At 42.2% G+C, this 25,872-nt stretch overlaps 1 protein-coding gene across 2 annotated transcripts in view; it reads left to right on the top strand.

Annotated features, from left to right (window-relative positions):
- The window catches only part of STK24 (serine/threonine kinase 24), a 53,987-nt gene that overhangs the window by 13,354 nt on the left and 14,761 nt on the right, over positions 1-25,872 (top strand). For both annotated transcript variants that reach the window (XM_061626564.1, XM_061626565.1), the window contains exons 3-6: positions 21,162-21,218; positions 24,453-24,561; positions 24,767-24,924; positions 25,334-25,519. In XM_061626564.1, the coding sequence (XP_061482548.1) occupies positions 21,162-21,218; positions 24,453-24,561; positions 24,767-24,924; positions 25,334-25,519 (510 nt within the window). The remainder of the gene's footprint in view (positions 1-21,161; positions 21,219-24,452; positions 24,562-24,766; positions 24,925-25,333; positions 25,520-25,872) is intronic.

Raw genomic sequence — 25,872 nt, 5'->3', positions numbered from 1 at the left:
TTGAATTCTAGATTAAATAACTTGTTTATAGTTTTTACACATTTTGTTGTAAGAGCTACATAATATTTCATATGTTTTCATTTATTTGTGCATTGAACTTGTGTGTTGAATATTGATCAAATAAAAAAGTACTTTTTAAAATAAAAGCAGAACAGTCCGTGTGTGTATGTTAAATATAATATTATACATACACACACCTATTGCTTGTTTTTACACCAGTGTTAGACTTTCCCAAAAGTATCTTTGAAATTGTTGTTTGGAGAGGGTACTGAATGTTAGATATCCTTGGCACCTCTTACAGAATTATATTACGCAGCATACCCTGTATTTTGTGAATTATGTTGGTGAAATGTGATTTGTACAATGAAGATTTTCTGGCCACCTTTGCACTGGAACTCTCTGTGCCCCTCAAAGTGTCATGGCCCAGGACCCTTAGGAAAGCAGCTTGCAGGCTGCAGAGCCTATGTCTGAATTCATGTATTTAATTTACTTGTAGATAGTATTCAGTTATCAAAAGAGAAAATATGTAGACATGGAAGTATTATGTTGCAAATGTTAGTTCAGCTGCAGCACTGGGGAAGACCTGGCCTGGGAGTGAGTACCTGAGCATCTGGGTGCTTGCTTGCTTGCTCCTCTGGGTTGATGTCTCTCGAGACAGCTGAAGTCCCTAGTAAGTAGTGCAAGGACTGGGATCTCCTGCCTGACGCTGACTCCAGAGAGAGGCTGCAGTCAATCTTGCAGCCTCTTGCATCAGCTCCTGGCTGGGTCAGGGGGCATAAAAGCCCAGCTGCCCTTGGGCGGTGGGTGTGCTGCCGGTGGGGTTGCCACCAAAGGGGTGACATCAAAGGGGTTACCCCTTGGGCAGCTTCTTAGGGAGTCCTGAGGGTGAGGGCACTACCCCTTCTATATATTTTTTAACACCAGTCTGGAGGAGATTGGTAGTTGGGAGGTTATATGGCGCATGTGTAGTTCCTGTGCAGGGTGAGACAATAGGAGAAAGTCACCAGATGCCTTCAGAGTGAGAATCTGATACTGGCAGAAGGCTGGCCTTCCCTGGGTGTGAGCTGGGGGGGGGGAGTAGACGTGCCCTGTGTGAAAAATATTGAGTGGGTCTAACTGTTCCCAATTTTCTCAGAGGCCTACTGGGGTAATTGGTTCAAGTAGGTTTTGGTGGTGGGCTCTTGCTGGGTTCATATCAGGTATTTAGGAGGAGTCTTAGTAAGGAGGAACATGGGTGATGCCACCCCAATTTCTGTGATCATGGGTAGAGGGAGGTATAGCCATGGGGAGATGGTAAACTGCCATAGAAGACAAGGGGAAGGCTATGTATGCTTTGTTCCTCACTCCCACTCCTCTCATGGACAGATTCCTTGTTGCTCATCCCAGATTGGTGTAATATAAGACCACATGTATCCATGATTTGATCATGGATGAAGGTGCCGATTTGGTGTGCATTACCGAGACCTGGGTGGGTGAGCTGGGAGGAGTTGATCTGACCGAGCTTTGCCCATCTGGATACTCGGTGCAACACCAGCACAGGCTGCAGGGAAGGGGAGGAGGATTTGCTGTGGTCTACAGAACTTCCATCTCTGTCAGTAGGAAACCACTCTGTCTTGGAACTGGCTATGAGGCCCTGCACCTTGTTGAGCCAAGGAGACAGTAAACTAGGGTTGCTGCTGGTGTACCATCCACCCTGCTGCCCGGCAGCTTCTTTAACCAAGCTGGCAGAGGCTGTCTCGGCTGTGGTATCGGAGGAGCCCAGAATGATAGTCCTGGGTGATTTCAGTGTCCATGATGAGGCTGCCTGTAGTATTGCGGCTAGGGACTTCATGGCTTCCATGACAACCGTGGGGCTGTCTCAAGTTGTCACTGCCCCGACGCATAGGGCAGGGCACACCCTCGACTTGGTTTTTGCTCCAGATGGAGGAAGGGGTGGTGTGGAGATGGGGGGGTAGTTGTGACCCCATTGTCATGGTCAGACCACTTCCTGGTGAAGTTTAGATTTATGGCTCCTATCCTCCCCTGCAGGAGTGATAGACAGATTAAGATGGCCTGCCCCTGGAGACTAATGGAATCCACAGGATTCCTGAATGTCCTGGGAAAGTTCCAGTAGATAGAGCAGGTGCCCTTGTTGAAGCCCTTGTCACGCTGTGGAACAGCAAGGCGTGTTGGGCTCTTGACACAGTTGCCCCCGAATGTCCTCTCCGGCATTGTGGAGCCCGGTTTGCACCCTGGTACACCAGTAAGCTAAGGGCTGGACGACGTCTAGAACGCAAGTGGCGAAAGACGTGCTGTGAGGCTGATTGGGCACAATTAAAACATCATAACCGTGTCTACTGTGTGGCGGTGAGGGCGGCGAAGAAGGCCCACTTCTGTGCCTCCATCACATCCTCAAGTAGCCTTCCCGTGGAGCTTTTTCGTATTGTTGGGTCTATTGACATCAACTCCAGGAAATGGAGTTTTAGACCCTTTGGAGGCCCGCTGCGAGTTGTTTGCAAGGCACTTTAAGGGTAATGTTGCTTGTCTCCATAGCAATCTTGATGCCTCATCCATTTCTTCTGTAGTTCCCAGTGAGGTGTCCAGTGCAACGTCTGCTGCAACTTCTTGGGAATGGCTTCAGTTGATGCAGCCTGATGACGTGGACAAGGTACTTGTGAGGATGAGGCCAGCAACGTGTCCTCTCGTCCCTTGCCCTTCTTGGCTTATTAAAGCTTGCCAGGGGGATTTGACCGAGTGGATCCAGGGTGTGGTCAATGCATCGTTGCAGGAGGGAGTGGTTCCAGCCACCCTGAAAGAGGCAGTGATTTGTCTGCTCCTGAAGAAGCCCACCCCAGACCCATTGGTTTGCCACAAGTACCACCTGGTCACAAGCACCCTCTTTTTAGGAAAGGTGATTGAGAGGTTGTGGCACAGCAATTGCAAGGATGAAATAGATTATTTTGACCCATTCCAGTCTGGGTTCAGGCCTGGATATGGGACTGAATCGACCTTGGTCGCCCTGATGGATGACCTTTATTGGGAGAAGGACGGGGGGAGCGCAATCCTGTTATTCTTACTTGATCTCTCGACAGCTTTTGATACCATTGACCATGGTATCCTTCTGGGCTGACTTAGTGAGATGGGTATTGGAGGCACTGTTTTACAGTGGTTTCTTCCTATCTCCAAGATCGTTTTCAGAGAATAGCATTGGATGATTGTATTTCAGCACCCTGGCAGTTGTGCTGTCGGGTGCTGCAGGGTACCGTCTTGTCCCCCATGCTGTTTAACATCTATATGAAGCCCTTAGGAGTGGTCATCAGGAGATTTGGGGCAAGGTGTCAGCAGTACACTGATGATACCGGGCTCTATTTCTCTGTCACATCTGAATCGGGAGAGGCCATGCAGGCCCTAGACCAGTGCTTGGCCTCTGTGGCGGGCTGGTTGAGGGCCAATAAACTGACTCTCAATCCTAGCAAGATGGAGATGCTGTGGGTTGGTGGTTCCCAAGTTCAGATAATTGGTCAGTTACCTGCTTTGGATGGAGTCGTACTCCCTCTGAAAGAGCAGGTCCGTATTCTGGGGGTGCTCCTGGATCCATCTTTGTCTTTAGAGACCCAGGTGACCTCTGTGGCTAGGAGTGCCTTTCGTCAGCTTTGGATGGTAAGACGGGTGTGGCCATTTCTGGACCGATATAGCCTGACGACTGTTGTCCATGTCCTCTTAACCTCCAGATTGGATTACTGTAATGTGCTGTATGTCGGGCTACCATTGAGGTTGGTCCAGAAGGTGCAGCTGGTGCAAAATGTGGCAGCGTGACTGCTCACTGGAGCAGGTTATCACCAACATGTCACTCCACTACTGAAAGAATTGCACTGGCTACCTATTAGCTACCAGCCTAAGTTCAAGGTTCTAGTTTTGGTGTATAAAGCCCTTTACAACTTGGGACCAGGATACCTGAAAGACCGTCTTATCCCTAATATACCCAGTCGATCACTGCGCTCTGCAGGTGAGGGTCTCCTGCAGATACATCTTATCAGGAGGTCCATTCTGCACAACATAGGAAACGAACCTTTAGTCTAGTGGGGCCTACCCTTTGGAATTCCTTACTCTTAAATATTAGACAGGCACCATCTCTGTTATCTTTTTGGCAGCTACTGAAGACCTTCCTCTTTCAACAAGCCCTTTAAGTAGAGACTTTATCCCAGTCTGCATCTGTATTGGAATTACTTTTTAATATATTTTTAAACCTTTTAAAAAACATTTTTAACATGGTTTTAGTGCTTTTGTTTGCTGCCCTAGGCTCCTACTGGGAGAAAGGGTGGGAAATAAATAAATAAATAGTTCTTAATATTTGTTTCATTAGTTATATACAGACACCAGCACTTCATTACATCTTTCTTGTATTTGATGTATAGAAATTGGTGATCTCTGATTGAAGAAAACCAGAATGGGAAACTTTTTTGGGCAAGGGGTGTTTTTTGTGTTACTAATTATGATTATCCCCAAATGATATAGCCTGGAGATCTATTTACTTCGACGTCTTCATGCAAGTGCAAGTATAATATGGTAGTAAAGTTTCCTAAAGCATATTGCTAGTATGAAAATACAGTGACAATATGGTTGGATGTTTGCTTTCTGTACTATGTCTAACATATTGTTGTAGTTAGATGATGGAACCTCTAACAGGGTGTTGGGTTGATATGTGGGTGCCATGCTGATGAAAGGATTACAACTACGTTCAACAGATAACTGGCCGTTTTTATCCCTCTCTTCATCTATACTTTCCTTAGACTGCCAAGAGGCTTTGCTTGACTCATACATGTTTCTTCTAAAAAGCAGAGCCAGTTCAAAACCAGGAGAAAAAAGGAAATCCTGCTGAAAAGGGATGAACAAGGCTCTTGTATGGGGAGTGAATACAGTAAAATAAACTGTTACCTTGTTCCACGTTTACTGCATTCTTATTCTATCTTTCATTGAACTGAACACCAAAGAGGCTTAGAAAAATACATAGAACTTGAAAGCACAATGGAAAATTCAGTAGCAGATAAAGCAAAAAACAAAATGTTGAGAAACTTAAAACACTTGGAAGGCAGCAGACAGCTGTATATGTAGCATCATCTTTCCTTCCTCTGCAGGGTTTGTGTGGTTTCTCTAGCAGTTCCTATAATAGGTTCTGCTTATATCTCTTTTTCCATTTTAATCTGCTTAATTATCATATGCCACTGTATGTTCTGTATTGGTGAGAATGAAGCATATGCTATAGATAAGAAGTGATGATCCTATTCACTTTTTATCTACTTCTAGTGAGTAAAAGTCAGTGATGTTCTTGATGGAAAAAGAAATAACCAGCAGTATCAAGACCATATTTTTCTAATCTCAAGGATATTTAGGTTTATATTTCACATTATTTCTTGGCTGTGGCAGCTTAGAAATACTTATAATTTTATATTTGTAGAAGGGACCAGAAAAATTTTCTCTCTGAAACATTTCAGAAAGAGGCTACACAGCAATTAGCAATTGGGATATAGATTTTCATGGAAGGAGCACAAACCTCTAGTAGTTCATGGTCCTATAACTCTTGGCTGATTCAGTCCTAGGAGATCTGAACCTGTAGGAAAGGATTGGACTGGGCTTACTCCATAAGTTACCATGAGAGCAATCCACTTGAATGACAGGAAAGGAATCAACATGGAACAAGGTACAAATGAACAGTTGTGAAGCCGAGAACCAGAACATGCCTGAGACAGGATCAGCAGTACCCAGAAACAATTTCCAGGCAGAGAACAATTGACTTGAACAGGCTCCATAGCCATATTATTTATTTATTTATTTATTTATTTATTTAATTTGTATCCTGCCCTTCCTCCCAGCAGGAGCCCAGGGCGGCAAACAAAGTGCTAAAGACACTTTAAAACATCATAAAAACAGATCTTAAAATACATTAAAACAAAACAGTGTTAAAAACATTTTTAAAAAACTTTAAAAAAAGGGTTAAAAACATTATTAAAAAACATATTAAGCAATTCTAACACAGACGCAGACTGGGATAGGTCTCAACCTAAAAGGCTTGTTGAAAGAGGAAAGTCTTCAAAAGGTGCCGAAAAGATAGCCTGCCTAATATTCAAAGGGAGAGAATTTCACAGGGTAGGTGCTGCCACACTAGTGCTGCCACACATACTGATACTCATATGTCTCCTGTTGGCCCTACTACCTGCCAAAGGTGCTACTCTCACTCTGTGGAGTGAATATATTAACGAGTGTTATTTCTTTGTGTGGAACTTTACATTATGGGTTATATCCAAAGATGCTGCGGCACCAGTGCTGTGGCACGAGATTTCTGATTGTGCAATGAGACTTCCCTTTCCTCTCCATTACCCTGCAGCCCCCCATGCATCCTTAAAATCCGCTCCAGATGCAGAGCAGATTTTGGGGTACAGCAGAATTGCAGAAAGTGGCAGTTCTATAGCTTGAGCACAACTCCAGTCACGTTGAATATGATACTTTGATCTTTTGGTAGGTTTGCTGGTGTCTTGGATAGGAGACTGAGGCTTTTGGTGGAGATTGTGGTGGTTGGTGGGTTTCTGGATCGTGGGGGTTCTGACAGCTTGCACATAACATCATGGATCAGTATCCTTGTTGGGGTACATGTCTGGCTCTGCAGCATTACCATGTGGATTCACAGGGCCCCCTTGGATCTCTCTTGTATTTCCTCTTCAGTTGGTGTTCTGGTTGCTGCTCAAGGCCCAGGTTATAAAAGCTGTGCTGTTCTCACAAGGCCTGCTGAGAGTTTTGCTGGAGCTCTTGAAGGCAGAGATAGAAATTTCTTTTCTGTGATAGATGTGCTTGCTGTATATATATGCATGGTTTCCTAGTTCTTCCCTTTCCATGTCAACCATGAAAGTGCTGATTGACGAAAGTAGAAGTTGATCCAGTATAAGAGGAGCATTTGCAGTTCTGGCCTGTAATATACCCCTTTTCCATCCTACATGGCTAGGCAAGACCTGGCTCAGTGTTATCCGTATTAAATGAAGCAACTCCTGCAGGGATTAAGTTGTCTGAGAAATGATATGTTTTCAGCTTTAAATGTAAGAAATGTGGTTGGTGATCAAGACTATCTTATAGAATCATATAAACGCAATGTGTATTGCAGTTATTGTTTGAATTTCAGTTTGTATTATGCTAGATGCTCTACAGTCTGTTCTGAGATTTAGGCCAGGGATTGGCATGAATATAGTACGGATAGAATAGAGGAAGTCGGGTATTGCACAAGCAACCCTAATCAGTCAAAATTCTATTCCTATCACATATCTTTTGGGCAGTAGGGTAGAAGCCAGAGTTCTTTTGGCAGTGAAACTGTGTTTGTGATAACCTACTTATCTACCTCTGTCTCATGCCTTCATGAAATACCTTCTGAGGCTGGTTATACAGCATTCTTGGGCGTTGTGATATTTTGGAAACTTGGTGAGCTTAATTATTTTGAAGTCTCACTTTGGTATGAGCAACTCTTGCAGGAAAGCAGGATCACAGTCCCATCTTGCATGTCTTCAGATAATTACTTTAGGGTATTTATGACATGGAATCTTGTTTTGGCTCAGTGTCTGTCCAGTATAAAAACATTCTTGCTTTTGTCTTCTGAAATAGCTTTTCAACTAGCAACTGGAAGAGACAGAGGTTGGTTCAATGAAAAAGATTGTATTATCTGCTCTGTACTTGTTAATCTTTAGAACCACCTAGATTACAATTATTTGCATCAAACTACTACAGATGTAGGTTGGAAAACAGAGCAGCAACTTGCTGTTTTAGAAATATGAAATATCTATTAGTCTTGCAGCCACATTGTTGGTACAAGTAATAGCTGCTTATTAGGAACTTGTTGTATCATCAGGTTAAATTGGAGGTATTCTATTTGCCTGTAGAAGAGCCTCCTTTGCCACTTAGGTGAGCTGAGGCGAAGGTTCCAATTGCTGTTGTGTGATCCACACAGTGTATCTTCTTTTCCTTCTACATCTTTGATCCATGTATTTGAGTGTATCATCTCCTAGTAGTAGTTCTGACCTTAAGGCTATAAAACCCAGATTGTACATCCGCTGTAGGTCCCACAGTATAGTAATGAAATCCAATGTGCAGGCTACTAGTACATCCCAGTTTGTGATCTATACTTATATATATCTTCACTTATCTGTACTACAGAGTAATTGTTCTTCCTGAGCTGCAGACTTAATAAACCTTCTTAATGCATCAAATTGATACTACTATTTCACCACTAGATGGCCCTGAATTATCAGTATATATTGTGCTAGGAAGGTTTATACCCCCTTCCCCCCAATGTATTGGCTAGTCAATTTTCTTTTAAAAGTCTATATTTGGATGGAGAAAAAAATGTATATTGCTCATTTTACCCATCTTTAAGGTTTAGAGTAAGTAAACATTTTAAAACTTATGAACACGATTAAAATACTAATTAAAAACATTTCAAAATGTCAGTACATCTAAAGCCCTAGCTAAGCTTATTCAAGAGGCTTACATGAGAGTGGGGCAAGGTAGAGAGATAACGGTTTGCAGTATTGAAAATGATCCAGGGAGAGGATGGTTTCCTGGTGGGGGGGAGGGGTTGGTATCTTGGGAAGTGTTCTTACACTTAGGCAAATATTCTATTTCATAACAGTCTGTGTGTAACAGTACAAATATTCAATTTCTGACTAGGGCATCACTCTCAAACTGACAGTTCATACATATAAATTTTCACATCACTGGACATTGTTTCACATCAGGAGGAAGGGCGGGATATAAATCGAATAATAAATAAATAAATATTTTTTGTTACAGCTCATTTGTTAGCATACATTTGAATTGCATCAGTCCTCAGATGAACTTGTTTCAACTTTCTGAAGTGTAGTCTGCATTGCCTGTCAAGGTATGCATTCCCCCGCCCCCCCTTTGCGGTTGACTATTTTGGATAGATGGAAAACCTTTCATGAAAAGGGCAAATGTGCTATGTGCAAAACCAGAATAATTTCTTTGATTGCAGGGATCTTTTGGCCACCTTGCGGTAAGAAAGTGTGTTTAGAAGATAATGTTTGAGTTCACTATATCTCCCCTCAAAGGGATGCAATAGAAGGCAGCTAGCATTCATCATGATACCAAGGGACATCAATGGAGGTAAGCATCTCAGAAATGCTCACTAGCCTCATCAGTTCTGCAATCTGTCTTGGGAATGATCTTCAGCACAACATTTTCATCTCTCAAAGATTTTTGTGGGGAAAATGATAGAAACCCTACAATCCTGCTGCTGCTGCTACTGTGGGACCACCATCTCCACCACCCTTCCCTGAGGGACTTCTGCCTGGCAGGACCAGGCCCCAGGTACCCAGCCAGCCAGGACTGATTCTTGCCACCTGTCCCTCTTTGGAGGGATACATAAGCCGGCTGGCTGAGGTGGCCTGGGAGACCCAGGGCCTGCAGGAGAAAGAAAGCATCGCCCCAAGGGAAGGAGAGGCTGCTGCTGCTGTGCTGCTCCTTTCTTTTGTGTGTGTGTGTGTGTGTGTGTGTGTGTGTTGATGCAATTTGAGATGAATGGGTGCCTGATTATATGAATGTATGTCTGAGTGAGTGTGTATGTTTGTATGCTGTATATATGGCTGTATATATAGCTGTTTTTATACGTTTAATTGTTGTATATTTTAGTTGTATTATGTGCTTCGGAGAGAGTTTTATCCATCAGGCGGGGAGACTTGAGGGGGCCCCAATTGCCGTAGTGACGGGCAAAGGAAGGTATGGCGCTGTGAGAAGGACGTGCCAGGTAAGGGGAACGCGGTCCAGACATGTTGTGGCTGTGCCTTGTTCCGGTCCTTCCCACACCCGCAAGGTCGTTGGTAGTCCTATCAGCCAACTCTCAGATCTCCAGTTGCTGTTATTAAATGCCAGATCGGTATATAATAAAACCTCCCTCGTCCACGATTTGATTGTGGATGAGGCAGCCGATCTGGCATGTATAACCGAGACCTGGGTGGGTGAGCAGGGAGGAGTTGGTCTCTCTCAGCTCTGCCCACCGGGGTACTTGGTTCAGCATCATGGTAGATCTGAGGGTCGGGGAGGTGGGGTTGCTGTCGTCTATAAGAGTTCCATCTCACTCACCAAGCACCATGTTCATTCAGTTACTGGCCTGGAGTGTTTGCACCTTGTGTTGGGCCAGAGGGACAGGCTGGGAATCCTTTTGGTGTACCGCCCACCTTGCTGCCCAATGGCTTCCCTAACTGAGCTGGCGGAAGTGGTCTCGGATATATTGTTGAGGTCCCCCAGACTAATAGTACTGGGGGATTTCAACATTCATGCTGAGACCACTTTGTCTGGCGCGGCTCAGGACTTCATGGCTTCCATGACAGCCATGGGGCTGTCTCAATATGTTAGTGGTCCAACACATGTATCGGGGCACACTCTAGACCTTGTTTTTGCTACTGAGCATGGGGAAAGTGATCTGGATGTGGGGAGTTTTACAACACTCCCTTTGTCATGGACAGACCACTGCTTGCTGAAGTTTAGACTTTCAGTAACCTCTTCCCTCTGCAAGGGTGGGGGACTTATTAAAATGGTCCGCCCCCGGAGACTAATGGATCCTGAAGGTTTTCAAAGGGCTCTGGGGGATTTTCCGGCTGATAGGACTGGCGCTCCTGCTGAAGCCCTGGTCGCTCTGTGGAATACGGAGATGACCCGGGCTGTAAACACGATCGCTCCTGCACGCCCTCTCCTGTGTAGAGCTCATACAGCTCCATGGTATACTCCGGAGCTGAGAGTGATGAAGCAAGATAGGAGGAGGCTTGAGCGGAAATGGAGACGAACTCCCGACGGATACAATTATGCGCTGGTTAGTGCTTCGACTAAGCTCTATGTAGGAGCAGTGAAGGCAGCTAAAAAACATCATTTTGCTGCCACTACTAAATCATCTCTTTGCCACCCAGCGGAGCTCTTTCGAGTTGTCCGGGGGCTTCTCCATTCAAACCCTCCGGACACGGTGGAATCATCGGAGGCCCGCTGTAATCAGTTTGCCGATCACTTCCAGAATAAGATCTCATGTATCCGCCGGGACCTAGACTCTCAAGTTATAGCAGTAGATCCTAGTGAGATGTCCGGAGCACAGTCTTGTCCTGTTTTGTTGGATGAGCTTCAGTTGGTTCAACTCGAGGACGTGGACAGGGTGCTTGGACAGGTACGTGCAACCACTTTGGTACTGGATCCTTGCCCCTCCTGGCTGATAAAAACTAGTAGGAATGGAACAGGTAGCTGGGCCAAGGAAGTGATAAATGCCTCTTTACGAGAGGGAGTGGTCCCGTGCTGTCTGAAAGAGGCAGTGGTGAGACCACTCCTGAAAAAGCCTTCCTTGGACCCAGACAATTTTAACAGCTACAGGCCAGTGGCGAATGTTCCATTCCTGGGCAAGGTCTTGGAACGGGTGGTTGCTGGCCAGCTCCAGGCGCTATTGGATGAAACTGATTATCTAGATCCATTTCAATTGGGTTTTAGGCCCGGTTTTGGCACTGAGACAGCCTTGGTCGCCCTGTACGATGACCTATGTCGGGAAAGAGACAGAGGGAGTGTAACTCTGTTGATTCTCCTTGATCTCTCAGCGGCTTTTGATACCATCGACCATGGTATCCTTCTGGAGAGGCTCGCGGAGTTGGGAGTTGGAGGTACTGCTTGGCAGTGGTTCCGCTCCTACTTGGCGGGTCGTCTCCAGAAGGTAGTGCTTGGGGAACATTGCTCGACACCGCGGGCTCTCCAATATGGGGTCCCGCAGGGGTCAGTTTTGAACCCCCTGCTTTTTAATATCTACATGAAGCCGTTGGGAGAGGTCATCAGGAGTTTTGGAGTGCGTTGTCATCAGTATGCTGATGACACGCAGCTCTACTTCTCCTTTTCATCTTCTTCAGGTGAGGCTGTCGATTTGCTGAACCGTTGCCTGGCCTCGACAATGGACTGGATGAGAGTTAACAAACTGAAGCTCAATCCAGACAAGACTGAGATGCTGTTGGTGGACGGGTTCTCTGATCGGATGGTGGATATATACCCTGTCCTGGACGGGGTTACACTCCCCCTAAAGGACCGGGCTCGTAGTCTGGGAGTCTTTTTAGACTCTTCCCTCTCACTTGAGGCTCAAGTAGCCTCGGTGGTTAGGAATGTGTTTTACCAACTTCGGTTGGTAGCCCAGCTACGTCCCTATTTGAGTAAAGAGGACCTTACATCAGTGGTACATGCTCTGGTAACCTCACGTTTGGATTACTGTAATGCGCTTTACGTAGGGCTACCTTTGAAGACAGTTCGGAAGCTACAACTAGTGCAAAATGCGGTGGCCAGATTGCTGACAAGGACCAAGCGGTCCGAGCATATAACACCTGTTCTGGCCAGCTTGCACTGGTTGCCAATATGTTTCCGGGCTAGATTCAAAGTGTTGGTATTAACCTATAAAGCCTTATACGGTGCGGGACCACGATACCTTGCGGAACGCCTCTTCCGATATGAACCGGCCCGTGCACTACGTTCTGCTACGAAGGCCCTCCTCCGGGTTCCAACTCACAGGGAGGCCCGGAGGGTGATGACAAGATCTAGGGCCTTCTCAGTGGTGGCCCCCGAACTATGGAACAGTCTCCCTGAGGAAGTACGCCTGGCGCTGACTCTGCTCTCCTTCCGGCGCCAGGTCAAAACCTTCCTATTCTCTGAAGCATTTTAAATTACACTGATTTAATTTTAAAAATGTTTATTGTGTTGGATTGTTGCTTGTATTTTAGTATTGTTTTGTTATTTATTGTATTTTTATGCTGTTTTATGTTCACCGCCCGGAGAGCTATTGCTAGTCGGGCGGTATATAAATTTAATAAATAAATAAATAAATAAATCCCTGAGACTGCATCTTCTGATTCCAGGCCTTTTCATGTTAAAGGTAGTACACCTGTACTGATAAGGTTTGTTTAGCCACTCCAAAGAAAGAGGAAACTCTTCATATATTAAATCATTAAAATACCTTATTGTCACTTGGGTTTGAAGAAAAACTAGAGCTTCTGTGTCTGGACTCATCTCTTGAGTGATATGCCTGGTTGATTCGAAGTACCAAAAATGAGAAGGCATAGCTGATTTATGCTCCCTCTGTCTTCACCAATTGTCTTCAGCGGCATTGGACAAGCTGCTTCACTGTAAATTGGCAAGAACAGAATAAATACTCACTTCACTCATTCATCTAGTAAAATGGGCACTTGCCTATAAAAGCTTGTGCTTCTAGTAAATCATTTAGTCTTTAAGGTCCCATTGTCTGTGTTCTTTGCTGCAAGAGACTAATGCTACACTTCTAAAATGCTACACGTCTTTGTTTCTGGTGCTACATACTCTATTGATAAAGGTATTCTTTTAAAAGGTTACAGTGCTACCTGGAGACATGAGATCCACAACTGGAAGATAGTAATCAAGGAGCATATATGTAAATGAGTGACAAAGGTTACTCTGTGAATGTAGAAGTAAAATATTTGGACAACTTAAATTAAGTCTCTCTTTGTGGGTGGCTTCCAAGCATTTTACTTTGTAAAGGCTTTTATAATGTTGTAGGTTACTCATGGACAGCCCTTAAACATCTGTTGTTAGAACTAATACATAAATGGAAAGAAAGGACTTTGTCAGTCATTGTCTAGCGCCCCAACTGGCTGCAAATAATCCTGTGTAAAGGAAGTTTATTGTAAAGAACTGTCCGTAATAAATACCCTTGTCAGAACTAGGTACCGTACAAAGATAACCCACTAACTCCCTCTGCCTCATGGATTGAGTCTACTTAAAAGTAATTCAATCATTTTTTTAGCATGCACTATTGTGACAGGTTTCATATTGGTTCAAGCAACCGGTTCCCATGCTTTCTCATTCTTACAGTTCAAAAATTCTTCCTAATATGACTCTCGGCTCTTTGTGGCTGTAGAGTGTCATCTCTTGTTTTGGAGGAAAAACTCAATCCTGTTTTTACAAAAATCTATTGTTTTCCATTTTTCTTCTCCAACTAAGCAAACTTGTTGCTTCTGTCTTTCCTCTTTCTGTGAGCCATAATCTTCAGGCCTCTAATAATTTTAATTTCTTTCTTTGGATGCTTCCAAGTTTCTTGTCTTAAAGTGATGTGACCAGAATTGAATACAGTACCCTAGCACAGACTTTAGAATATAATGGAGGATTTGCAAGAATCATTGGTCCTGTCTTACTTGTAATAACCTTTTTAATGCAGCACAGTAGGTTTGCTCCTTCTCAAACAGTTTCTTTGGCTCTGAAACTCATGTTCGTGTTCACATATTTTTAATGTCCTAATTGTTCCTTGTGTCATTTGTAGGATAGTGGGCATTTCTCTGAGCTCTTTCCCCACAAGATAATCTTCCAGTTTAGAGAGCAAAGTATTTCTAGAAGAGGGGCAAGAGGCATTATTGTCCTGGAAGTCTAGGTCAAAGACTGAGATCTCAAGAATATATTGAACTATCTAAGAAAGAAACTGTGACTTCATAGGTGGTGAGGTGCCAGTTTCCATTTTTCCTCCTTTCCATTCATTAAAATACTGAAATGGGTTGTTATTAAGCTGAGATGGATAGTTAGTGAAAAGTGTATCAGCTGCAAGTAACATTTCCTCAGTTACCTAATACTGAGTTTGCAGAGAAATAAAAGTCCATAGTAGCTAATCCTGTGATAGTTTTTAAAAAAATGCATGTAATATCTATGTGCATGATAAACATGATACTCTATGTTGGCCATAAATGTTTGTTTATTCAAATTGCCAAGGCGCTGAATATAAAGGAATATTTTCCTCAAACATTTTCATTTAATTGAGCAGCAGTATTGCAAACAAGTACCCTTTGGGCATGAAAGCACATTTAGATGCATGAAAGAGTGCATGTAGCAAATGCTTTCAATTTCTTTCCCCCCCCTTAAATGTACAACCTTACCCCATTCTGCACACTGCCTTTGTAGCTCCTGAGAATATAAGAAACAGCTTTTGATGGGGGTGCAGGACTGCGGTAGCCTTAAAAAGTAAAGACAAAAGCTTTCCTGTGCATGTTGAATGAGCTGTGTACTTTCCTTGGATTGCATCCAATGAGTTTTCAAGAGGCATTTTGCTTCTGTATTTGTAGGGAGTGAGTCACAAGCCTAGTATTAGTAATTTTTTAAACAAATTTATTTATTGGCAGTGAATTGTGCTTGGACACGATTTAAGTGTAGGGTTGCTGATGTTGAGCACTAAGGACTGTGTTGGAAGCACAACCTAAGCCTGAGAGCTACATATTAGGGGCATGTGAAATAATGTGAGTTGTTCCTGTTGTGGTTTGTTTCATTTATGAATTACTTCTAATAAAGCATCTTGAAACAATTTCCCAATACAATAAAACAATTGAGGTTTTTTTTTTACAATCAAATGGTATATAAATCGATAGATGTATAAAAAATTACATATATAAAAGCAGTTTCAACTTCAATACAGATACCTACTGGGATAAAATATTCAACAGACTTGTTGAAAGAGGAAATAGTCTTCATAAACTGATTAGGTTGAACTTACTGGTTTGGTAGCTTAATCCACAATAGTCTCCAGTTGATTTTAGTATCTTGAAATATGCAAAGACCTTGGTCTGTCTTGCTACATGGAATTTATCTTTGTCAAAGTTTTTGTTTCCTTGGAGACCCAGTTGGAGTACATAGACTTCATCGCAGTGTGAGTGTATGGTATGGAGCCAAGATGCAGTCATAGATAGGGTTTGATAATCTCACTTACCCTTCTTATTGTGGGAAGGGGAATCGAGAGTCTAGCAATCAAGAAGAGCCTGAACCTGGAGCTACAGGCAGAGCAAGCCTGCGCCTCCATCTCTGAGCTTGGAGCATCCATTGAGTGCAGAGAGAGAACAAAACAACGTCCTTCAGTTTCGATTTGATGGGGTAGGTGGAGGCCCATCAGCTTGCCTCTATGCCTGAGGGCTCCTCCAAGTTCAAAGATTTATGAAGTACAGAGGTTCTGAGCTGTTGTAGGTGGGTAGGGGCTTGTTTTTGTGGCCCCCATCCCCAAGCTTAGAGCTGGAAAGAATAGATTTTCTTGTGGCGTTGGCTGTGTTTAAGATGTAGCACAAGATCAGAAGCAACACCTTCCCTCTTGGGGGAGGATGGGGTTCATGGCAGCAACCAAATTTGAAATTATTCAACACATGATCACAGAGCTCTACATATTTGCTTGTTGGTAGTGATCATTTATCTTTTTACCCTAGCAACTGCCTGTTCCTGCCAAAGTGAGAGACAGGCGGAGCTTGTTTTTGACCTTTCACTGGTACGTACTTGAAAGCAATTTACTGGTGTAAATTAAGTGTTTTTTATGAAAAACAATTACAGAAATTTGTGCACTACATCTAAAGAAGTGCTGCCCTCAAATGCACCTTTATGGCATTCTTATTGCTGTAATATATATATATATATATATATATATATATATATATATATATATATATATATATATTTAAGTTATTTAAATTATTTGTTTTAATTTATGATTTAAGTCATTACATATTCTTCGCACTGTATCCTCCTGATAATTAGCAATAATGCGGTATGCTTGAAGTAGAGCATACCTAATGTTCACATATATTAAAATACCAAGATTATCTGTCTTGGAGTTGCAAAAAAACATTCTCAACTACCAAACAAGTGCATTTAGAACATTATAGAGTTGGAAGTACAACAGTAGGGACCATTCAGTAGACTTAAGAGTCTATTGGTCTGGCTGATAGCAGACTCTGATTGGCTGAAGGTTCTAGTCTGTTGGGAATTGGCTGTCAGTGAGAAAGACTGTTGAGATTTGACAGTTGGTAGAGTTGGAGGAAAAAGTGGTTCAGAAGGCATTTCCCCCCCGTGTTGGCCTCTTTTGAGGAGAAGCAATCATGACAACTACTTACCTTCAGAAATGATGGCCATAGAAGGAAATTGAGATGATCCCACACGAGATGTGGCATTGGACGAAACCAAGTGTGAATTACATCAAAGTTTGGGTGCACCCTATGTGTTTGTACCAAGTGAAAAGTGCTGGGAGGAAGAGCAATTGAAAGTGTACTGGTGGGGTTCAGCAGCAAATCCAGAGGTTACAGAATCATCCAGCCCAAGACATGCAAGGTGCTAATAAGTTGCAGTGCCTTCTTGAGAGTCCTGGACCAAGCATCTTACAACCCATAAACATTGAAGAAGTTCAACCTGCAGAAATGAACCAAGATGAAGGCTCAGGCTAACCACCAAGGCAGAGGCAGAAATTTCAAGGAGTATACCTGACATGAGTGAGAATGCTGAGCATGCCTAGGAAATGGAGCTCAGAAGTTCAAACAGTCAATAGACAGCATACACCCCGCAGGCTCTCCTACTGAGTAAGAACATGTAAAGAAGCACCTTCTGATAGACTCACAGGAGAAAGGGACTATAGAGCTTCTGTACCACCCATTAGAAGAAGTGGTTGCAGACATGTTAACCAAGCTGCTGTGTAGAAATTGCCATTGCAATCTTCTGAAAGGAATGAAATTCACGAAATGATTCTTCTGTTGGAAGGGGTGTTGGAAATACAACAGCAGGGATCATTCAGTGTGTGACTTAAGGAATTAATTCTGTTACAGGTCTGATTGACTGAAGGTTTTAGTTATTTGCTCTCAGTGAGAAACACTGTTGAGATTTGAACATTGGTAGAGTTGGACGGAAAAGTAGTTATGATTTTTTTCCTGTGTAGGCCTGTAAATAAGACAACCTTCTGTTTTATTTCTCCTCACATTATATACTGTTCTTGTTCAGTTTAATTCAGTAAAGTTGTAAAAGTTTCTTTTCTCTCTCTGGACTCCGTCTGATTTATTCCAGTCACTCTGCTAACATACAGTACCTTTCACACATGCTGATTTGGGGAAGGGGACAAACGTAGGTTTTTTGATTTTCAGCAGTTTGGCAGCCCAAAACATGAACGCACAAGAATGTTGTAATGAAACAATGCATGAGCTGTGAGCTGATCTTTAGTAGATGAGTTAACATGATCAAAACCAGTACAGGATCTTGTACGTAGCATAAAATGAATGTTGATGTTGCTGGAAAGGGGGAGTGGGACTTATTTTGGTGTTAAGCAGCCAAGATGGTGCTTCTGCTACCCAAGCAAGTTCCAAGCTTTTATCCAGATCTCAAAGGAGACTTTGACTTCATTTTGCAATGGGTGGTGGAGGTGCCCACAGCCCAGAGCACCTCTGAATACCTTGGCAATCTATGCCCAGCACCAGCTTTTCTCTCTAGAGCTGGTGGGGAGGCTGTGGTTTCTTTGTGTAGTGATATTGGAGCTGAAGGGAATGGCCAGAGCTCATTTGTGCGATGAGCAACAAAGGTTTATCTTGGTGCACTGCTGTCGTTCATTGCCCAGATCCAGCATTTTCCTCCTGGAGTTGGAGGCAAAGTCTGGAGCTCATTTTTATGGTGGGTGCTGGAGATTCTTTTTGGTGTATCTCTGCCACTCATTGTACAAATGGCCATCTCCAGCTTGGAACTGGAAAGGTGAGCACAGATTTTCCCCATAGCTGAGTGATGTGTCTCTCCCCAGCTTGAAGGAGGAGAGGAGAGTGAAGCTCTGTGCATCACATATCCAGAGGGATATGGATCATTCACCTCAACAAGTGGAGTGAGTGGGATTTTTGATGGCTGGCTTTGTTTATTGAAACTAGAGGTCAACCTGAGGTCCACATTCTGTAATGGACAACTTTCTGGGAGTCCTATAATAGTGGTAGGTGCGATAAGAAGCAAAAAGAGGGCAGGGCCAGAGATTAAGGTAGGTAAAGCAACAGATGTGGCTCTTACCCTGTAGAGGAGGCTACATTCCAGTTATACAAGTTAGAAGTTTCTACAGGTGCCCACAAGCTTAACTCTCTTTGTCTTCTATCCATTATCACAGTCAAAGGATGCATTCCAGTCGGGCAAAAGCACATGAAGAGGGTGCAGAGCAGGGCCAGTGAAGAACGTAGCTTAGTGTGAAGCAGTGTGCCTTGGGTGAATCCCAAGGGTGAGATATAGATGTGGAGGACCACATTCACCTTCTGGTCCTGATGTTCTCCACTTCTGATGATATCCCAGAGATAGATTTTGGCTAGCTACTACAGCCAGTCGCCATTTATGTCTCACTGCCCAATAATATGTGTTCAGCAAAATGCATATGCAAATAAATGGAAATTCCCTATGAGAATAGGAGATCATCGGCTGTAGCTCTGGCCACCTAAACTCATCACATGATACAACAGTACTGTCACACTTTGTAGAACACATGACAAAATTTTGGGGGATGAAAAGTTGTGAGCCGGATTCCCAGCATTTCTTTCATATTTTTCAGAAATGGTTTAATTTTCAGTAACTTTCTTCCAATTATTAGAAAGCGCAAAAGGGAAAAACTCTTCTTAAATGCAGAGAGCTATTGTGTAACTCTGAGAAAATGCTTATTGTAGTCTGATCTGCATTGGAGTATATACTGATTTAAATCAAGCTTATCATTTTACTAATTCACATTTTCTGAACAAAATATGCATACTAATTTGTTGCCATAACAAAAATGTACTACCTAGAACAAAAGCTTTGATCATGGAGTCAAAATATCTTTTGCACTACAGAATTGTTTGTGCTGCGAGTAAGGAGGCAAAGTTAAAGAATGTCTATGTACACATGTAATCAGCAAGATGACTTATCGAAGAATTAAGTGCTTATAGTTAACTGGGCAGAAATGCGTTTTTTAAAGAAAAGTAAATGTCTATTCTGTGTGGAGTCATAATTTGAGAAACTGACATACTGCGGAGTTTGAGTAGAAAGCATAAGATAGGAATATAGGATCACTCAGATGAGCTCAGTAGATAATGCTGGTGAGATACAAAACTATGCTTCCAGGATAGTAGCACCTGTGATACTATGTCACCTGTCATTCCCTTACTCCAGTAGGAAGCTCACAGTAATAAAAAAACAGCACATCTGTTGTTTCAGTCACAGTGTTTGACCTCAAAAGTCAGATTATTTTTTTTTACTATTGTAAGATTTTTAACTTGAAAAAGTGGTCTGTTACTCAGTGGGATGTTTCAGACATAATACGAAACCATAGTTTAGTGTTATAGAAATGAGACTTGCACACTATGTCAGAGGAGTTACGAAGCTTTCTCTTCGTTTTTCATTAATTGGAGCTTCTGTTCTGACAACTAGTTGATCTTAACTATGAAACAAGCCAACTTCAAACATAATTATAGTTTGCTGAAACAAATTAAGATTAATCACAGTTTAGTGTTATGCCCAAATCCTAAACTGTGGTTAATCTAAAATGGAAGCAGAAGCTTCCAATCTCCTCCTTGTAGCTGCACAAGAGGGGAAGATGGGAGGGAGAATGTGTGAGGCTGAGACTTATTGTGGTTCACTGTGCAGTGCTAAACCCATCGCTAATTCTCCTGTTGTCTTTGATGGGCCTGGATTCTGTGTGAGGAATTATAATTTATTCTAGAGACCCAAAATACTCCTGGATTGCACAAGCTATGTTTCAGGGAACCTTGTCAGCCATTGTTGATCTTTGATTTGAGGAACTCCTAGTAAGTTTTTTGGAAACCCGAGGGGTCCTTGGAAAATAGCTTGAAAGCTACTCTACTAGAGTGCATTAGAGATGTAAAAAGCAGAAATTTTCAAGAAATTTTTAATATATGCTGTACTTGTTTATGAAACCTAAACTTACTTTATTATTTTAACAACATGAAATGCATTATTTTTAACTTGACATACAAAATGGTACTGTTTGGCATGTTCATAAAATTTCTAGAGCAATCCTATAGACATTTACTCAGAAGACCCTAAACAAGATACTTGTTTAGTAGAGCTTATTCCCATATAAGCATGTATAGGACTGCAGCCTCAAAAGTATACATTCCTCAGTTTTGTACAAGCAAAATTACAGCGCAGAGAGCTATGTGCATTGTTTGTTTGTATAAACAGTCTTTGCACTCAGGCTTAAAATCTTAAAGACAGAACACAAAAGGAAGAAAAAAGCAAAGTCAAGCAGTAGTTCTTGCTTATAAGTGTAAGATGAAGTATATATAAAAGCTGTGTAAAATGTTGTTAAAAACTCTTAGAATTTTTGTCATGATTTAGATATTATTTTTCTACATTTACAGGATACAAAATTATGGATAATAATGGAGTATCTTGGTGGAGGTTCTGCTCTAGACCTTGTAAGTAAGCGGCTTATATTAAAGTATTGAAAGACAATTCATTGAATTTACAACTGTTTCTGTGGGTATTATAGATGCAGGATGAAGCTCAGTTATGTCTGCCTGCTTGGCACAGCAGGACGTCTGTTTTCTGTTCTTCCTCTGGAAGCTCCCCTGCACCCCAAAAATCTGCTCTGGAGGTCCCCCAACCCTCCGGATCAGATTTTGGCAGTGCAAGGGGGTGTGCCGGGTGGAGGAGAGGAAGGAGAAACCTCGTTGCTGCATTGGATCTTGCCCACAGGAATGTATGTATTTATTGCACTTGTATCCCGCCATCACTTTCATGATCCCCCACAAATTTGTAAACCTCACAGATTCATGGTAACTAACTTTAGTAAGGGAGTAAAATAATATACTTGAGCCATTTAAAAATGGTTCCGCTCCTACTTGGTGGGTTGGCTCCAGAAGGTGGTGCTTGGGGAGCATTGCTCGGCACCCTGGACTCTCCAGTATGGGGTTTCGCAAGGGTCAGTTCTGTCCCCCATGCTGTTCAACATCTACATGAAACCGTTGGGTGCGGTCATCTGGAGCTTTGGAGTGCGCTGCCATCGGTATCCCGATGACATGCAGCTCTATTTCTCCTTTTCCTCTTCTTCAGGTGAGGCTGTCAATGTGCTGAACCAGTGTCTGGCTGCGACAAAGGACTGGATGAGGGCTAATAACTGAGGCTCAATCCAGACAAGACTGAGATGCTGCTAGTGGGGGGTTCTTCTGACCAGATGGTGGATGTTCAACCTGTCCTGGATGGGGTTTCACTCCCCCTGAAGGAGCATGTTCGTAGCTTGGGGGTTCTCCTAGAACCATCTCTGTCACTTGAGGCTCAGGTAGCCTCAGTGGCACGGAGTGCCTTCTACCAACTTCGGTTGGTGGCCCAGCTATGCCCCTATCTGGACAGGGATAACCTGGCTTCAGTTGTCCATGCTCTAGTAACCTCCAAGTTAGATTACTGCAATGCACTCTATGTGGGGCTGCCTTTGAAGACAGTTCGGAAACTGCAGCTTATGCAAAATGCAGTGGCCAGATTGGTAACGGGGACCATACGGTTCAAACATATAAAACCAATTCTGGTCTGCTTGCATTGGCTGCCTGTACATTTCCGAGCTCGATTCAAAGTGCTGGTTTTAACCTATAAATCCTTACACAGCTTGAGACCACAATACCTGATGGAACGCCTCTCCCGACAGGAACCCACCTGTACACTACGCTCAACATGAAAGGCCCTCCTCCGGGTGCCTACTCCGAGGGAAGCTTCGGCTATGGGGTGGTATATAAATGTAATAAATAATAATAATTTATTTTTATTTTATTTATTTAATTTAATTTATATACCGCCCTAAGCCCAAGGGCTCTCTGGGCGGTGTACATAACAATAAAACAATCAGAAAATATATAAATACAATAATACAATGGAATCAAACCAAACAGATGTAAACAAAAATCAAAACAGCAGCAAAATACATCAATAAATATTAATAGTACACATTAAAATGCCTGGGAATATAATAACGACAACAACCACTTATATAGAAAAAATATTCTTTGTCCTTTTGATTTCTGTTGGTATAAGTGCCCCATTCTTAGTCATCCTTCTTGGATAGTGAGTAGGTTTGGAAATTCCTATGTGATAAGAGACATTGTGTACATATGGGCCATGATCCACCCTATCCTTCTAGAGCAGTCCAGTGAATCATTTTCGATTGTGGCCCCCACCCTCTGGAACTTGCTTCCTTTTGACCTTCGACATGCCTCCTCCCTGATGGCTTTTCGCCGAGCCTTAAAAACCTTGTTATTCAGGCAGGCCTATGGGATTTCTGGGGCGGATTAGTTTTTATGGTATATTAATTGAAAGATGGTTTTAGATGAATTGATGTTGATGTTGTGAATTGTTGATTGTATATTGTTTTATTGTTTTATATTGTATTTTGTATTGTTGTACGTCGCCCAGAGTGTCCGTTAATTCGGACAGATGGGCGACTAACAAATAAAATTTTATTATTATTATTATCAAAAACCCTTAAGAGATTCAGTGTTTTACTAGGCAGCTTGAGGGGGGCAGATCCCCTTTCACTTGCATGCCTGATTCTTCTGCTCCCCCCCCTGCCTTCCTGTGAATCTATCCCACTTCCTAAAGGGAAAAGATTATCTTGGGGGTTGGGATGGAATAACAGGAGGTGTTGGCTTTAGTAGCACAGAGGCAATGTCTTGGATAGGAGAAGCCTTGATCCACCTCTTCCGTCTCATGCTTCTATGAAGAGCAAAGGAGATGCTTGCAGGATGATGAGGACTGAACTACAATTCCCATAATGCCAGTGGAAAATGCCAGTGGCTAGGGATGACATTTATTTATTATATTTCTATACCGCCCAATAGCCGAAGCTCTCTGGGCGGTTTACAGCATAAAAACATCCAGTATACAATTAAAAACATATATCAAACACATTGAAACAATATAACAAAATAACTAAACATAGTTAAACACATGGACACGACAGACACAATCCTAAAATGTTAAGTATAAAAACGTATTAAATCAGTTAAAATATGAAGCTGTTTAAGATGTTAATGTTAAAACATCTGGGAATTGTAGTTCAATCCTTATTGCAGACAGATGGATACACTTACAGCATCAAGGTCCTACAAACATCTCCTTTACTTTCCAAAGTAGCGTGTGTTGGAAGGGATGTCCACCTGGACTTCTCCTGTGGAAGGAGTTGCTATATTGCTGTCTGCTTCCCCATCCTGGCCCTGGAATGACAGGTGATGGGTGCACAGGCAGAATTAGACAAATACCTTGCTTGACATGGACTGTGCTGCCTGCCCTAGTTCTGCTTACAGAAATTAAGCATTAGTGTTAGCCTATGCAGGCACTTCCAATTGGTTTTTGTAACACCCCTGCATGTGAATATGCAGGTACAGACAAGCTCAGATGAGATGCTTTTGCAGATTTATGTAGTTGCTTATTTCTCCAGTTCTCTTCTACTCTATGTGACTATCTAATTTTTTAATATGTATTGAATAAGTTTTTAATATGTATTGAATAAGTAAGCTTTCCATATCCCATAAATCTCTAGCAATGTTAGGAAAACTATGAACAAAGGTAGAAGACAATAAGACACAAAATACTCATCTTCAGGTCTTATTTATCTGCTGTATTGATGTGACTATCTTGAAAATAATCTATTGTGTTTCTTCTAGTTAGAACCGGGCTCTCTTGATGAAATCCAGATTGCTACAATATTGAGAGAGATTCTGAAAGGTCTTGATTATTTGCATTCAGAAAAGAAAATTCATAGAGATATTAAAGGTAAAATTTTAGAGCCTTTGTTAATGTTTTAAACACTTTGGGTTGGACCCAGACTAAGTCATGGTTAGCGTAGACCCATTGAAATCAAAGGATTTAAGTTAGTCATTATTTCAGTGGGTCTACTCTAACCATGACTAAGTCTGGATCCAACCCATTGAGCTTAAACATTCAAACTACGCATTTCTTTTAAAAAAATATTTTCTAGCTGCTAATGTGCTGCTGTCTGAACAAGGCGAAGTGAAACTAGCAGACTTTGGTGTAGCTGGACAACTGACTGATACACAAATAAAGAGAAACACCTTTGTGGGTACACCATTTTGGATGGCACCAGAAGTCATAAAGCAGTCAGCATATGATTCCAAGGTAAGATTAATGTAGGACGACGTAAGATTTTCAGGCACAACCATGAACACTTTCTTCTGTTGTCTTTGTTAGGTGAAACAATATTACTCTGCTATGTTGAAATTTACATACGAGGGTTTGGGCAGCTTACCTGAACCACTTTGTATGGTTGCTGTTGCTCATGCCTGTATCTCCTTAGAATTATTGTAATTCCGGAGTTTTGTTTGGTAAGCATATTTAAAAAGTACATTGCTTACATTTAATGTTTATTTTGAGTGCGTATTTTCAATAACTAAAATTCAGATGCCGAGGAAAAGAGTGTGTTTGTTTATAAATGAACAGTTGTAAAATGAAGGATATGTTGCAGTTGGTTTCAATGAAAGACTTCCTTTTACCTCTCTCCTGTTGTAATATTGCTTGTGTGTTACAGGCAGATATCTGGTCACTGGGCATAACAGCCATAGAACTTGCAAAAGGTGAGCCACCACATTCAGAACTGCATCCAATGAAAGTTCTATTCCTGATCCCAAAGAACAATCCACCAACGTTAGAAGGAAACTACAGTAAACCTCTAAAGGAGTTTGTTGAGGCCTGCTTGAACAAGGACCCAAGTTTTGTAAGTGGTTTTGTTTCTCCTCACCACAGGTAGTTGTAGCACATTTTGCGTAACTCAAAGGTGGGAAAATGGAAGGCTGAACTGTGGGTTACATTTGAATGATGTGTGCATTGTATATAATTTTGTTGCAATAACATAATTTTATTCTGACACACCTCTAATTTTTAGAGACCTTTATTCTGAAAGTGTTTGCCATCCTCCTTCCTGTGTTTGTTTTAAGTGAAATTTATATACTACATATATGTTTATTTTGTTTATTTATTATTTATTTAAAGCCGTTTTTACCTTACTCTTCAGCTGAAAAGGCTCCAAGAATGGATTACAAAATGTTAATAAAAACAACAAATGCTCCC

The sequence above is a fragment of the Rhineura floridana genome, chromosome 5 (genome assembly GCF_030035675.1).
Source record: "Rhineura floridana isolate rRhiFlo1 chromosome 5, rRhiFlo1.hap2, whole genome shotgun sequence".
Lineage (NCBI taxonomy): Eukaryota > Metazoa > Chordata > Lepidosauria > Squamata > Rhineuridae > Rhineura > Rhineura floridana.
This window is presented reverse-complemented; position numbering and strand designations above follow the sequence as displayed.